At 51.5% G+C, this 16343-nt stretch overlaps 1 protein-coding gene across 1 annotated transcript in view; it reads right to left on the bottom strand.

The window, feature by feature from the left end:
* The window catches only part of SZT2 (SZT2 subunit of KICSTOR complex), a 51628-nt gene that overhangs the window by 25279 nt on the left and 10006 nt on the right, over positions 1 to 16343 (bottom strand). The window contains exons 2-20 of the mRNA XM_077752035.1: positions 16031 to 16156; positions 15308 to 15481; positions 14835 to 15005; positions 11085 to 11216; positions 10198 to 10339; positions 9681 to 9787; positions 5529 to 5739; positions 5123 to 5293; positions 4474 to 4708; positions 4165 to 4294; positions 3247 to 3389; positions 2876 to 3028; positions 2623 to 2737; positions 2190 to 2407; positions 1881 to 2096; positions 1417 to 1495; positions 1093 to 1187; positions 317 to 485; positions 5 to 119 (exon numbers count right to left, since the gene is read on the bottom strand). Of these exons, the coding sequence (XP_077608161.1) occupies positions 5 to 119; positions 317 to 485; positions 1093 to 1187; positions 1417 to 1495; positions 1881 to 2096; positions 2190 to 2407; positions 2623 to 2737; positions 2876 to 3028; positions 3247 to 3389; positions 4165 to 4294; positions 4474 to 4708; positions 5123 to 5293; positions 5529 to 5739; positions 9681 to 9787; positions 10198 to 10339; positions 11085 to 11216; positions 14835 to 15005; positions 15308 to 15481; positions 16031 to 16156 (2902 nt within the window). The remainder of the gene's footprint in view (positions 1 to 4; positions 120 to 316; positions 486 to 1092; positions 1188 to 1416; positions 1496 to 1880; positions 2097 to 2189; positions 2408 to 2622; positions 2738 to 2875; positions 3029 to 3246; positions 3390 to 4164; positions 4295 to 4473; positions 4709 to 5122; positions 5294 to 5528; positions 5740 to 9680; positions 9788 to 10197; positions 10340 to 11084; positions 11217 to 14834; positions 15006 to 15307; positions 15482 to 16030; positions 16157 to 16343) is intronic.

Raw genomic sequence — 16343 nt, 5'->3', positions numbered from 1 at the left:
TGACCATCAGAGACCCTTGGCTCTGGGGGCAGGGGGCTCCATTCCTTGCTCTGGCACAGCTGTATCAGGTATTCAAAGCTCAGCATGGAGCCTATGCAGGCAACATCCCGAGGGTGGAGCTAGGGGACAAAGAGCAGAGGTCAGGGGTCAGCCTGTCCTAGCCCAGAGGACTCTGGGTCCAGCTCTCAAGGAAGCCCACACAGTCACAGGCACGCAGAACGCAGAGACTCAGAGGGACCAGGGAGCCCCAGGCCGTGGTACTCCGGAGGGATGGCAGCTAACACGCTAAGGTGTGGGTGCTTCAGGTGTCACTCACGGCTCGAGGGATCTCAGGGTATGTCAGATCCCGCAGGTGCTTCCAGCTCTCAGGGCCAGGCCCCACTCGCCCATACTGCGGCTCTACCCACACCTCGGTGACAAGGTGGAGCTCTGAGTCTCCTTCCAGGGCCTCCACCTCCACATCATTGTCATCATCTGTTGAGAAGCTAAAGGAGGAGGAGCCCTGAGTCTGGCAGAGCAGAGTCCAATCCACAACAGAGTGGCAGGGGGTCAGTTCACGGAGGGCACACAGGTGAACACAATTTGCGTGTGGCCTCTCCAGGCCCGCGTCTGCCTGATGAAGCATCTAATGGGGCACCTGGGTGGCTCAGGNCTAAAGGAGGAGGAGCCCTGAGTCTGGCAGAGCAGAGTCCAATCCACAACAGAGTGGCAGGGGGTCAGTTCACGGAGGGCACACAGGTGAACACAATTTGCGTGTGGCCTCTCCAGGTCCGCGTCTGCCTGATGAAGCATCTAATGGGGCGCCTGGGTGGCTCAGTCGGTTAAGCATCAGACTCTTGATTTTGGCTCAGGTCACGATCTTGTGAGATCGAGCCCAGCATTGGGCTCTGCACTGACAGTGTGGAGCCTGCTTGGGATTCTCTCTCTCTCTCTCTCTCTCTCTCTCTTCCCCCCATGCCCCCCCCCCCCACAAATAAACTTAAAAAAAAAAAAAAAGATACAAACCGCACCCCTACCCTGACTCTCTAGCAGCCCGGGAGATGAACTTCAGGGGCAGGAGGGGGAAGGGGGAATGTGGAGAGGCAGCCTCACCTGTCTTTGGTGGAGGTAGAGTGTGGGGGGAAGAGGATGTACTGGACAACACACGTGTGCCTCTCCTCGCCTGCAGCCTGCCCCAGGGGCTCGTTCTGGAGGCAGAATGGGAGATCTTGGGTAAACCTCAGCCAAGCCAGAGGCCTGGCCTGGCCCAGCTCTGGCTCCCAGGACTCTAGCCTCTTGCCACATTGTCCTGGGACTGGCCTCAGGCTCTGGGTCCTCTGGCTGCAGGGTCTCCACAAGGCAGTTTCCAGCAGCCCCAACACAGCTCAGAGGCAAGCGTTCCTCCAATGGGGAGGTGTCACAAGGGATGGCACACACCTGAATCGGAAGCTCCAGGACCATGTTGATGATTCCTTCCCCACTGCAGGCAAAGTGGAACCCTTCCGACAGTCGGACTCTGAAGCCCCATAAAGGCGGGGGTGGGGACAGGATGAGAAGGGAGAGACGCGCTCAGAGTCCATCCCCTCGCCCCCATGCCACTTATGTGCCCACCTCCTGGCAGCTGTCCGAGCAGACCTGTGTGCTGACAGCCCTGCTCAGACTACTGGTGCCTCAGGGGCAATGTCTCTAGCTGCACAGGCCAAAGTGAACAGGCCCGGGAGAGAGGCGGGGGAGGGCAGCAGCAGGTGCTGCTCTGTGCTAAATCCTATGCAGAGCAGCGGCGGCACAGAGGCTCAGAGATGGACGCGGCCTGACTCAGGCTTTCTGCCAGCAGCCAAACCCAGAGTCTACGCTGGCTCTCTCCCTGCCCCAAGCTGCCTGGTCAGGTTTGGGTAACGTACTCGGTGAGGACGGAGAGGAGCTGCGCGATAGCGCTGAGCGGCAGTGCGGGTGCCAGGCCCGAAGGGATGCTCCAGAGCCAGCGCTGGTGGTAGAGGTAGCGGGACAGCGATGCTAGGCTAGAGGAGGCTGAACGGCCCGACACCAACGGCAGTGGCCCTGGTGGCTCCAGCGTCAGTAAGAAGGGTGCCCGGTAGTCCAGGGGCAGCTTCTCATACCTGGGCGATGGAGGCAACCACTCGATCTCTGCTCATACGAAGCTAAGCCCCAGACTTCCCACGTGTCCCGTAGGCCCCAGCCTCTACACCAACCTGATGAGCAGCTTGTCCAGAGGCTTATGCAGCACCACAAGGCAGGGCCGGTCAGACAGGGCCTGCTGTGGGCCCAGCATGGGGGGGGACTTGGAGGGAGAGCTGCCCCCACCAACACCCCCCAGTCCCTTCCGTTTGACCTTAGGGGTTGGCTCCTTGCTTTGCACCCGGTGGGGGAAACGCAGCCGCAGAATCTCTTCCCGCAAGTCTGACACAATCTGGGGAGAAATGTGATCAGATCCTCCTAACCCCATCTCCTATAGATCTGGGAGAAGGGATCCCCAGATAAAGTGAGACAGCCCTCTACTCCAAGAATTCCTTGGCCTGGGGGCCCCTCTCTCCACTGGCCCTGGCCCTGTGCAGTTTGGGGGGGAAGGAGCTAGTCCACTCTACAGGGTTCCTAGGTCTGGGAGTCAGGGAGGGCCCAACTTACCTTGTGCCGGGCCTGGGCTGGTGTGCCGATGGGAAAACCCAGACGAAGGACCATGCATGGGGCCTTGGAAATGATGCGGACCATGTAGAAGGAGGAGGGGGGCTGGTCTGGGGCACTAGGGAGAAATGGGGGTGAGTAAGCAGCCCTAGGCTGGGAGTAAGTGGGTTGAGAAGTCAGGGTGAGGTCTGGGGTCAGAGGAAGAGGCACAGGATGCAGCGGAGGGGGAGGAGCGAGGGGACATCATTTTGCCTACCTGGAGAGCAGCTTCACATAGGAATAGCCCTCGACCAGCACGAAGCTGCTCCAGTCCCGAAGCAGAGAGGTCAGCGAGGAGTGCGAGATCCTGCATTGCACGGTGCTGTAGCGCCCATTGCTGCCGGGAGTGTGCAAGTGCTTGGGGATCGGTCTGGAAGAGGGGTGCGCACAGAGGTCACACCTTGCAGCCCCAAGCCTGGGGGCAAGGAATGGATTGCTACCTCTCTTCTAGGTGCTATCTGGGAATGTGGGGGTGGATGAGCAGGAAGACCAGGAAAGGATCAGTTTTTCTTGGCTAAAGGTGAGGGTTTACCTGCTAGTCCCCTTTCCCACCACCCTGTGCCCCCTCAGCCCATGGAGGGTACTCACGTGTCATGCTCCAGGATCAGCACTAGGCGATGCATGTGCAGCCACCGCTGCCATGAATTAGCATCCATGGACAGCACTGGCTTCCAGTAAGCAGCAAACTGGGCATGGGATGAGTCAGACCCGCTGTGCTGCAGGGACAGCACCTGGGGACAGGAAGGCCTGTCCTATAGGAGCACTCGTGGACAAAGAGGGCAACACCTCCAAACAGCGAACAGGACCATGGGGCCCGGGGGGTCAGAGAGAACACTGGTTTATAGCTAAAGGAACTGAGAGCCCAACCTGAGACAGAAGTGAAAAACAGAGGCCTCCAGTACGAAGCCCAGATTAGGATGCACTCAGAAACAGACTACGTAGCCCCTTAGAGCTAAATCCAGGCAAAGGATGGAGCCTGCCACATTTCTGTCACTGACTTAAGAGGAAGGCCGCTAAATGATGGGAGGAACTCGGGATGAGGCCACCGCGTGCCAGCATAAACCCCCGCCTCTCAGTGCAAGGCTGACAACTGGGGGCTGAGTGTGAAGTAAGCACAGGACCAGGGCAGCTATGGTCTTCAGGAGATGCAGTTGAGGGTGGCTGGCACTGGTGGAAAATGAGTGCAGATGCCAGGGGAGGCCAGAGTATGCCACATGGAGATGGGGCAAGGGTTTCAGTCAGCCGGGACGCCACCACCTACACCGTCTCCATGTCTTTACCTCTGACACCCGTGGTCTGTTGAGGACAGCGTCTCTCTACAGATCCTTCTCTGCCAGGAACTTGGAAGGAGGGAGAACTGCTCTCAAGGCTAAAGCTTAGAATTCTGGTCTAGGTGCCCCACACTTGAGGAAAGGAAAAGAGAAGGTGGCTCCGGGCTCCAGGAGCTGTGCCAATCCAACACGGGCAGGGACTGCGGCGGACACCCCAAGCCTCCGGGCCACTCACCGGGGTGGTGGAGCCAGGAGGGATATAGAAGAGTGGCACCCCACTCTTGGTGCTGTCAGGAAGTGTGAAGTGCTCTGGGACCGAAGAGAAGGACTGAAGGTGAGCCAGCATCTGGTCCGTCTGGTTAATGCTGCAGAACAAGGGCCAGCCCTGAGCCACACCTGACTCCAGCGGGTACAGAGGAAGGCAGTGCCGGGGGCACCTGGGACCCTGGACACGAGCCTGGTCCCCAGGGGGACCAGCTCCCAGTTTCACACCGCTGTCCCTCCCACGCAACAAATGGCATTGCTGAGCGGTGACCTCCCTCACCTCTGTAACGTGTTCCAGAACCGCCGGATGACATGGGTACGATAGAGCGAGCGAATGGGTTGCCTTAGCGCACAGGACACATCATGCAGAATGTCATAGCCGCCTTCCATTGTCACTTCCACCCGGGTTCCTCGAGGGCCATCGGGCTCCAGGGGCCAGGGCGCCACAGCAACATACTCAATGCGCATGTTGTGTTTCCACAGCAGCACCAGCTTCACCTCCAGCTGAGACCCTCCTTCAGGGGAAGCGGGAGGCTACTCAGGGGAAGAAGGCACAGGACTCCAGCCTGGGACTGAGTTCTATCCAAAAACCCCACCTACCTCACGGAACTCTAGCCTGGCTAAAGGTTCCAAGCATGGTTCCAGAGATTTCAGGCCTAGAGCCTATCAACTGCCACAAACAGAAGTTTACAGGAGTGATCTGAAAGCAGAGCCAAGTTCAGGACACCACACTACCCTCAGCTGACTCCCCTCTGGCAAAGGAGATGGAATTGGGAAGCTAAATGCTAAGAAGACCAAGTCCCGAAGGCAACTCAGAACCCACGTGTCTCAAATGACAAGCAGAATCTCACGTGTGATACCAAGGTGGCTTCTGCTTTGCCCAGCAGGTCTGACCCTCGTACGACATGGCAGGGCCTAGTGACCCTTACCTTTGGCCAGGGTGACTTCTCGAACACTGTAGCCCTCTCGAAGCCGAACAGACACAGTGCTGACCAGGTCAGCTGGGACCTCCTTCTCAGTGTGCTTCTTCCGGCGCAGGGCCAAGGCAGGGTTGCTGCTTGCGGAGACCAGGTGCTCATTAAATAAGCGGTGCTGAGAGCCTAGAAGACCAGCAAGAATGGACAAGGGGCATCTGTGAGCCGACACAGATCTAGGAGGAGGGGCTACGCTGAAACCCGGGAAGAGAAGAGCGTCAGAACAGTCAGCCCCTGGCACGTGCTCAGTCCCCAAGGGACCAGAACCCTCCACCCATTCCCGAATCACCTCTGGGTCTATGCTACACTCCCCTGCCCACCCCCTCCCCACGCCCTGCCCTTGCCCCAGCCTGCCCCTCACCACAGTAATACTCGGGGTTCAGGGCTTCCCCACTGCGCAGGAAGGAATAGAGGAGAAAGGCCCGGTGGTAGACAGTCAGACCCAGGCTGCCGGGTTCCGGCTCAGGGCAAGTGGACAGGTAGGAACCAAATGTGGCCATTGCGATGAACTTCATCAATTCCACATTGGGCACGTGGCCAAAACTGCAGTCGTAAGAGTAAACTCCTCCCACCTAGAGAAAATGAGGAATTAGAGGCATCAAAGAGGCATCTGAGAAGGAAGTACAAAGAAGCAGTAGTGGTGGCCTGGGTGGCTGTGCCCATCCCCCAGACCACAGAGTGGGAAGAGGGTCAGTATTCCCCTAGGACAGACCACTGCTCTGCAACTTTCCTTCCCCAGGCCCCTGTCTGAAGCCCATGCGATCTGGCCATGTCCTTCTTCAGAACATCAAACACCAGACTGCACCACTCACTAAAGGCTGTGAGGAATGGTTCACCGGGGGCACCTGGGTGGCTCAGTCTGTTGAGCATCCAACTTCAGCTCAGGTCATGATCTCACGGTTCATGGGTTCAAGCCCCGCATCAGGCTCTGTGCTGACAGCTAGCTCAGAGCCTGGAGCCTGTTTCGGATTCTGTGTCTCCCTCTCTCTCTCTGACCCTCCCCTGCTCATGCTGTCCCAATCTCTCTCTCTGTCTCTCTCTCACAAATAAATAAAACATTAAAAAAAAACACTTAAAAAAATAAAAAAGACAAAAACAAATGGTTCGCCGCCTTCCTGTTAGCATCCAAAAGACATCACTGTTTCTAACAAAATGGATTTTGTTAAATTGTAGTAGGTCTAAGATGGGCCTAAGATTTTCCATTCCTAACAAGCTCCCTGGTGATGCCAATGCTGCTGGTACATGGACCATATTTTGAATCCAAAGCCTGTTGATCAGAGATTCACAAGCCACATATAACATGTGGGCCAAATCTAGCACATCAGCTGTTTTGGTAAATAAAGTTTTATTGGAGAGCAGCCATTCCCATTCATCTTGTCTATGACTGCTTTGATACTGTAAGAGCAGAGCTGAGTAGTTGTGACATCCATATGGCCAGCAAAGCTTAAAATACTGACTAGCTGGCCCTTTACTGAAAATGGTGACAGACCTCCTCTAGAAAGTTCATTCACACCTCTGGCCTCTCAGTTCCTGAACCTTCATCTCCAGAAACTAACTCTATTCTACTCAGTTGCCTGCTGCCTACATACTGGCCCTTGGCTTCACTTGGAACCACTTTATGTTTGCAATTTCAATTGCCACATCCTATGATTACACACAATTTTATCCCTTTGGATTCCTTCCATCCTTCTCCTATTCTTTGACCTCATTAAGACTGCCAGCCCTTGAACCTGTACTCTCTCCAAGTCTATCCCTGGCTCGCTTGACTTTACTCCTCTTCCCCCTTAAAAGCCCAACTAGTATCACAACCTCTATACCTGGATTCCAAATGGATAAAAGTGCACTGTTGTATAGGCTGGCACCACATCAGAACATATTGACACCAACCCAGCAAGTCCTTTGAGGCTGTCCTCAATCCTGTTCTCCCAACTCTGGCCTCCCTCACAGTACTCACCCTCCCCTTCTCCTTCAGCGAGGGACCAGAGGCCCTTGGCAGAATTTATCTACATCTTTTTTTTTTTTTTTTAAGTGTTTTGTTTATTTCTAAGAGAGAGAGAAAGACAGTGTGAACAGGGGAGGGTCAGAGAGAGAGGGAGATGCAGAATCTGAAGCAGGCTCCAGGCTCCGAGCTAGCCATCAGCACAGAGCCCGACGCGGGGGGCTCGAACACACGAACTGTGCAATCATGACCTAAGCTGAAGTCAGACGCTCAACCGATGGAGCCACCCAGGCGCCCCAGAATTTATCTACATCTCCACTTCTATCCTTCTAGCTCCAAAAGAAGAAGGGACACTCTCCTCTCCAAGAGTCCCTTGATCTACCTCTTGAGCCAACACCCTCCTGTCAATTTAGAGACTTTACTCTATCAAGGTTTCCTTTCCTTTCCCTTATTTTCAAATTCTGCTTCCTCATGGTTCCTTAGAAACATGCTGGTCTCTAACTTAAACAACAAAACAACAGGGGCACCTGGGTGGCTCAGTTAAGCGTCAGACTTTGGCACAGGTCATGATCTCAAGGTTCATGAGTTGGAGTGTCACATCAGGCTCTCTGCTGTCAGCATGGAGCCAGCTTGGGATCCTCTGTCCCCTTGCTCTCTGTCCCTCCCCTGCTCGTGCTTTTACTCATGTTTTTTCTCAAAAATAAACATTTTAAAAAGCAAAACCAAACAGAACAACAGAACCAAGCACCTGTCTCTTCCACCCTGCACTTCCCTCTGGCTACTATTCTCTCTCTTGCTCCCCCACTTGATCTGAGCAGCCAAATTCCCTATATGAACACGTGTCTCCACTTTCTTCTCTTCCACCCACTCTTCCATCCACTGCAATCATTTCCCTTGTTACCTCTTCACTGAAATGGTCTGAAAAAGATCCCTGTGACCTCTTCATCACCAAATCCAAAGGGTACCGTTCATTCTTCATTTTACATGACCTTTCTGCTGCATCTCACGCTATTAACTACTCCTTTCTTCCCCAAACTCTGACTTCTTTGACAGGAGAACCTCCTGGCTCTTGTCTGATTATTTCCCTTCATTCTCTGCTGGGCCCTCTTCATATGAAAGACCTTTAAACAGTGGTATTCCTCAAGGTTCTTCAGGGGCCCTCTTCTCTTCTCAATTACCATCTGTAGGCTGCCAAATTCTAACTCTCTCAACTGGTGCTGTCTCCTGAGTACCAGATCTGCATATCCAACTGCTAACTGCTAGGAATAGCAGCCGTCTATTACATAATTATGCACTCTGCCGAGCACTTTAAATGCATTGTCGCACCCAGTGAAGCAGGCACCATTATAATCTCCACTTACAAATGAATCTGACCGAGAATCAGGTGATGTGCCCAATGTCACATGGCTAATAAGTGGAGCCAGGATTCAGGCCAAGTACGCCTAACCCCAAAGGTGATGCTTTCAATGGCTATTCCATTGACCCATAGGGGCCTCAAATGCAACATGCACAAACCCGGACCCATCATCTTGTCCTCACTCCACCCCAGCTGCTTCTCCTCATTTGCTCTGCTGGCTACCCAGTCACCACTGGAGTCACGAACTTAGAGACATCCTTAACCTCTCTTTCTTGCTCACCCCTCACACCTTGCTAATCATAGGTCATGCTGACTCCACCTCTTCATTTTCTCAATTCTATCCCCTTGTCTCTTATCCTTTATTCCCCTAATTTAAGCCCAGCTCCTCTCTCACATTGACCACTGCGATTAATAACCTCCCTGCCTCCACTTCTGATTTCACGCAATGGCAAGAGTGAGCTTTATAAAACATAAACCCAACTAGTGGCTTTCCTTGTACTTATTTGCATCACCCAGAGTTATGCTGAAATACCTTAATACAGCAGAACTAGCTCTTCATGTTCTGGCCAGTGCCTACCCTCCAGCCTTTATTTCCCAGAGTGCTTTGCCTCCCACCCTACAGTCCATCAATCCAAACTGACTGTAGTTCACTGGATATTCCTATTCCTTTGCTTAAGCTAGTTTTGGGGTTTTCTGATCCTTGCAATCAAAACCGTAATTACTAGGGGCGCCTGGGTCCGGCTTCAGCTCAGGTCATGATCTTGTGGTTCGTGGGTTCGAACCCTGTGTCGGGCTCTGTGCAGACAGCTAGCTCAGAGCCTGGAACCTGTTTCAGATTCTGTGTTTCCCTCTCTCTCTGACCCTTCCCTGCTCATGCTGTCTCTCTCTCTCAGAAATAAATAAAACATTTTTTAAAAAAACAACGGTAATCACTAATCTAATGGGGGAGATGAGGCTGGAAATGGCGGTCAGATTTCAAACTCTGCACTTTTTTTACTATAACATGCTGTCTCCCCACACCCTAAGGATGATGAGAGCCCCCTCCCACCACTGCCACCTACCCTCTTCTGGACATGACACCTATTCCCCCCACCGACACACATGTGACTATGTTATTGGTTTTATGTGGAAAATCATCACCTGTAAGAAAGTAACCAGGCATATCTGGCTTTGTGATACACCACACTTCCCTCTCATCCTTTCTAGAGAGTCCTCACCTGCACAAAGGAACAAGCCACGGTGCCACTGCGAAGCTGGTTTAGCAATGTCTCACAGACAGCAACATCAGGGACGCTGGTCACCCCATCTGTGATCACGATGATACCTGGAGCGGGAAAGATCAGACAGACCTGGGGACACTGACCAGATCAAAGCTACAGGGGGGCATCCAACTGATGAGGCCCTTCAGACCTCAGTGTCTACCAACCGATGTGTTTTATGATCCACACCCTTCCTTCTTCCCTTCCCTCCTGCTTCGCCCTCCGGAGTGCTGGACCCCAGTCTCCTAAGTGATGTCCTTGGAGCTCTACTCCCTCCCATTAGGGTCCTGGATGGTTATCAGTGTACCTAGGGGTACTTGAAAGATACGCTCAAACACATTTATGGTCTACACACAAGGAGACAGATCCTCTTCTCTTGGGTCCACTGGTCCCCTGGAACCTATATCTATACTGCAAATGCCCCCTTCCCGTACCCTCCTGCTTCCCCAGTCCCACCAAAAGTCCTTCTACTGACCTGCACTAGAGTTTGAGGGGAGCAACTGCAGTGCCAAGATGCCCTGACGAATCATACTGACCAGCCCAAGGTCAGCTGTCACCATGGAGACTCCTACCTTCCGGCCAGGGGGCTCCCCTGAGTCTGGGGACTGGTCCTCTGCCTGCCCCAAATTGCAGATGAGACAGAATGGGTCAGAGGGTATTACTGTCCCTCCCATTCAGAACAAAGCCAGAATTTACAGCCCAGCACTGCCCAGGCCAGACAGGCCTAACCCTGTGAGGACCCCAGCCCCTTGCCATGCAGCCGAGTCCTGACTGTGCTCGTGCTCCTAGCATGTGCTCACGTGGACAAGGAGTCTGGCACCAGATAAAGCAACAGATTATACTGAAACAGGCTTTTCCACCTTTTATGGCCCCTTTCCCATATCTTCCTAACACGATTATGAAATACTTTATATGTCAATCGAATTAAGTCTTCAGACATAAAGGACTTAATTTGCTTGGCTACTTCTAGGATATCCAAACGAATGAGCCAAGTATATTCTAGCGAGTTCAACCAGCTTTATCCTGGACCAAACAAAATCCTAGAGATCAAAGCCACCCACAATCACCTTCTCAGATCCATCAGGGGAGGAGATCTAGGACTGAAAAGAGACAAGCAAGCGGTCTTCACATTTTCTCCCAGAAAGAATGTGTGTCTTGGGGATGTTATCTGAGCCCTCCTCCTCCCGCAGGAAACCTGCTGTGTGCACTCACTAGCACTTCTAGCCTTGGCTCACTCTGGCTCTTAGCCCCTTTCCCTGCCTTCTCTTCCCTTTGTACAGGGGCTTGTCCTTCCTGTCTCCTCTCTGTCCCTTAACAGCTCTTCCTTCTAAGTGGCCTCCACCTACTTTCTCTCCCACGTACCTGACTCTGGGGGTCATACTGCTGCTGCAACATGGTGGCCACCTTGTCTTCAAAGAGACAGAGCTGTTCATATACCTGCTGCAGGAACACCTCCCGTTGAGAAGGGTCCAAAAGGCAGCCCTGTACCAGCACCTGAGAAGCACAAGGGAAAGACCAAGACATGAGAGTCAGAGGGACACTGGAAAGTACCTTCTGGTCTCCCTATTGATCTTCACAGCTCCCTCTAGGCAATCCTGACTTCTCACCCAAGCAGAGTGGCTAAATCCACAGCCGGTGCTTCCCATATCAGATCAGCTACTCCACTAGGCCATTCGTTATCTTCATCTGGCTTCACCACCTTTGCTTACGGCCCTGCACACTGGGTTTTCCCAAGCTCCCACAGGAGGGTGCCATAACATCTTCCATCTTGGGTCACCAGACTGCCCCACCTCAGCCTGGTAAAGCCTTTCTCATTCTGACTCATGCATTTGTAATCTTGTTGATTTGGAAGCACTGCACAGAGGCAGCTCTGGACCTTTTTTCTTGTAGGTTCAAAATCACCTTCCCAGTGACTGCTCTTTCCTTCCTTTTCCCCTCAGCAGGTAACTCCTACCGCCCGGCTCCATACAGAAAGGAAACCAGTCAACAGGAACTCCCAGCTTACCTTAACCCCAGGGATGTATTACTCTCCAACCATGGAGAACACCCACAACGTCTGCTCAAAGTTTCTATCTATCTGTGTTCTTGCTCTTCTTTCGAAGGTCTGAAGAAACAATTCCTTGATCTCTTCTGCTTCCCAAAAGCTAATCTCTCCAACTAATCTTGGACCTTTTGCCCAATAACCTTCATTCTCTCTCCATGGGGTTCCTTTCCTCCTCCTGTCAAAATAGAAAGGTGCCCCCATCCTAGAAATTTCATACAGGCCTGGTGGCCCCTGGGAACTCTCCTTTCAGGCTCCTACAACCTTCTCACATGCCCACTACTCCTTTACCCCTGCCTTCCTGTCCGAGAACTACTACTTCACTCCCTATTCAGAACTGGGGAAATGGGTGGTCACAGCCGGGACTCTGTACATCCACAGGCCTAACTAAGAGAAGAAAATCAGAATCAGAGCAATAGTGGGAACGGGGGTTATAAGGTGAGAAAGATGTTCACAGCTGTACTGTTGAGATATGAAAAGTGGGTCAGCCCAAGAATCCTACACTAGGGCTTGGCTAAATATATAATGATAAATTGTGATGAAATATCAAACCAGGCAGCAATTAAAAATCATATTCTCACAGAATACTTAGTGATGAAGAAGAGTGCCCATATTGTACATCAAAAAAGTAGGACGTAAAACTGTGTGTCTGGAATTAGCATGATGTTTCTTCTCCTCTCTTTGGACAGAGGGGTGGTGGTGACAGAGGATAAACAAGTACTCGAAGACAAGAAGGAAATTCCGTCAAATGTTAATTGTTGTTATTTCTGAGTGGTGTATAATGGGTAAGTTTTGTTTTTCTTTATGCTTTATGTATTTTTCAAATTTCAACGAACATACATTATGTGATTTAACTTGTTTTATTTTATTTTATTTTTTTAATTTTGAGGGAAAGAGCATGCGCATGCACATACGTGTGTGTGCGCGAGCCGGGGAGGGGGCAGAGGGAGACAAATCCCGAGCAGACTGGGTTCCATGCTGAGCTCAATCCCACAACCCTGATAACATGACTTAAGCAAAATCAAGAGTCGGACACTCAACCAGCTGAGCCACCCAGGTGCCTCTTTTTTTTGTTTTGTTTTAAGGAACAGTAGGATACATCTTGGGGAGCTTTATAGATGGCGAGGAAGCTAGCCCAGGGCTGACAAGTGGTCCTGAGGACTTAAACTGAGTAAGCCTCTCCTTCTCCATAGTGGCTGGCCTTGTTCAGGGCCCACCTCCTCTCCTGTACTGCAATAATCTTCTGCCTGCTCTCCCCAGTGCAGAATTTGTACCCCCTACCCCCCATCCATCTTCCTTCCTGGCCACAAACAAGTGTGATCTTCCCAATGTACAAATCTGATCCCATAACTGTCCATTTAAAAACCTTCCATTTTTTAAAAGTTTTAATAATAATGAACAGTTTTAATAGTTCACTTTTTCATGTTTTCTATGTGGCAGACGCTATTCTAAGTGCTTGATACATATGATCTCAATCACCACACAATATTGGTAATGTTCATATCCCCATTTTGGAGAAAAGACACAGATGTACAGAGAGGTTAAGTAATTCACATAAGGGCACACAGTCAGCAGGGAAATACAGGGGGTGTAAATCCGGATCCAGCACTTGTCATCATCACCACACTAAACTCCCCTAGAGTTCTTAGCCATGACATTCAAGGCCTCTCATAATGGTCTCTACTTCTCTCTCATCTCCTCTTTACCACCACTCCCCACCCCCAGATTCAAATACTACTGTGTCAAACAGAATAAGGTGTAGTCCCCTGGAGCACCTGTGATTAAGAGCACAATTTCATAGCTCTGCGGCTTTGCTTTTGCTGGCCCCTCTCTCTGGAAAGCCCACTTCCCCTTCTTTGAAGGGTTAACTTCAATCCTTCCTTCAACACTCAGTTCAAATGCCTCTCTGTCCAAAAGTCTTCCCTGGGCTTGGCTGGCTGCTCCCTCTCAGTGCTTGCATGGCAACCGAGTCATTACTTATCAGTGTCCTCATCATATGCGACCGAAATTACCTCCTTCAATGTCTGTCTCCCCTACTAAACTCTCAACTCCTCCCATCAGGACAGGGACAGTGTCCAATTCACCTGTGACTGCAGGACCTAGCCCAGGCCTCGTATAGATCGGGCTTCAGTGAGCATTTGCCAAAATGAACCAAGTGTGGAGTGATTACCTAATGCGCATGCTTTCGTGGTCTTGGCCATCAGTGCCTGAGAAACCCAGCCTCTGTCTGGGGTGTAGACCAAAAGTCCGAGGAGCTGTGCTAGGAGAGCACTTCTACCCACAGCAGCAGGCTCGGCTCCAGACGTGCACTGACTACCTTGTGGATTTCAGGCCCTTGGGAGCCGTCCCTTGCATCCCTGTCTCAAAGTGAGTTTGAGAGCCAAGGTGACGGCACAGCCATGAGGGCAGTTTCGGGGTAAGCCCCTACCAATGAGTTGAGGGTGGTTAAGAGCAGAGGAGGGGAAATTGGGCCACTGCTTATCTAAGCCAAAAACAGATGTTCCAGTAACAGACTTGGCCATTCTCCAAAAGGAGTGTCTTGTGATGGCCTGTTTGGGTGTTGGATAAAGCTTATAATTATCTGTATGGTCAGCATAACACCCGGCCCTTCACAGAGCCCGCAGGGAAGATGACCCTCCTCTGTCCTTGGAAGAAATGGTGATTCTGGGCATCTGTTATATTTCAAAATCATAAAATTATTCTAAAAGATCATCCCCTAGAGGTATTGCCAGGAGTCAGGATATAAGCAGACCTTCTCATCAAACTAAGACGAGGGTGGTAGTGGCAGCATGAAACAGACATCCAGTGGCCAGAAACACGGACTCACAGAAGGAGTGGAAGAGGCATGTGTTCAATCAAGGCCAATGGACCTAAAGCTCATGAGAAGGCTCTTCGAGAGCTGAGGAATGGATCCTTCTCGAGAGAGACTCAGAAATGACTGGCAAATAGGTTCAAGAAGCCAGCAGAGCTGGGCACTTTGCAAACAGACAGTAGAGGCAGGATAAGGACTTGGCCAATGGACCACCAGAAATGAGGTCTGAGGGTACAAACTTGGAGAAAGGATGAAATACCTGGTGGGCCTGCAGGCCAATGATTGAAGAGTAGGCCTGGATAGTTATGTAGATCTCAGGCTGGAAGTCGATGCAGGATCCAGGCACTCGGAAGGGTCGCAGCAGCCCGCCTAGGCAGCGGGAGAGGGCATGGAAAACTTCATCAAACAAGATCTCCCCTGTGGAATCGTCCTGAGGGCAATGCAGAGAAAGAGCTCTCAAATGTGAGCAAAAGCAGCCCTTTCTGGCAGAGGGCAGAAACAAGCAGCTTCCGTGGGTCGGTAGAACTCCTATCTTAAAGTTGAGCACATCCCCAAATACACTGCCACATGTGGAATGGGAGGTCTTTAAACACTGACCATTTAAAAGCTTGTTTCCTTTCCACAATGGTAGACTGAGATCACTTTTCACATCTCTCAGGCCTCTCCCTCTCCTCTGAACCCCCTACTCCATCCCTTCTCCCTTCTTCCCACTGTCTCCCCCCAATCCCTTACCACAATGCCAGTAGATGGGCTAAGGTCGAGCTCAATGACAAATCGGTACTGCCAAGCCAGGAAGGTGACCCGGGTGGAAGGTACAAGGAGGAATGGCCTTGGGACCACTGGTTCATCTGGCTGCCACCCAGGGGGCAGGACACTGAGGACTTCCAACTCCTGCTCAGACTGGAGCTGACAATTAGGACAGAGAGAAAAGGAAGGGATCAGGGAAGAGTCATCCCTTTATTTCCCAGACTTGAACTTCATTTTTTTAAAATGTTTTAAAATGTTTACTTATTTTTAAGAGAGAGAGAGCACGTGCACACACGAGTGAGCAGGGGAGGGGCAGAGAGAAAAGGAGACACAGAATCTGAAACAGGCTCCAAGCTCTGAGCTGTCAGCACAGAGACTGATCTGGAGCTTGATCTCATGAACCATGAGATCATGACCTGAGCTGAAGTCAGATGCTTAACCGCCTGAGCCACCAGGTGCCCCATCCAGGACCTGAACATCTAAAATGGCAAACCACTGACTGGTTCTACCTCCCACAACCCAACCATATACTCCTCCTATTTTGAAAATTAAAATTTCCCAGGTGGAATCATCATCTGGGAAAAGTCACTTGCCCCTCCTAGAATCAGACCCCTCAGAGTTAGTCTCCCATACTGTTTCTAGGACCCCCTTATAAAAGCAGATCCTTCTGAGCCAGCCCCTCCTCTCCTGTAGGTTTCTGGGCCTCACCAGCATCTCTTGGGGGGTGGCCTGTACAGTTTGATGCAGGTGATTGAGGAACCAAGCCAGGCGGACATTTCGGGAGATCCGATAATCCTTTTTCATCAACAGGAACACCTGCCCAGCTTCTTCCACCTGCAGACAAAGAGACATTAAAAACAATCTATAAAATGCTGGCAAGGATGTGGAGAAACGGGCACCCTCCTACACTGTTGGTGGGAATGTAAACTAGTGTAGCCCCTCTGGAAAACAGTGTGGAGGTTCCTCAAAAAATTAACAATAGAACTCCCCTATAACCCAGCAATAACACTCCTAGGAATTT

Source organism: Crocuta crocuta, unplaced genomic scaffold (assembly GCF_008692635.1).
Source record: "Crocuta crocuta isolate KB4526 unplaced genomic scaffold, BGI_CrCroc_1.0 scaffold367, whole genome shotgun sequence".
Lineage (NCBI taxonomy): Eukaryota > Metazoa > Chordata > Mammalia > Carnivora > Hyaenidae > Crocuta > Crocuta crocuta.
This window is presented reverse-complemented; position numbering and strand designations above follow the sequence as displayed.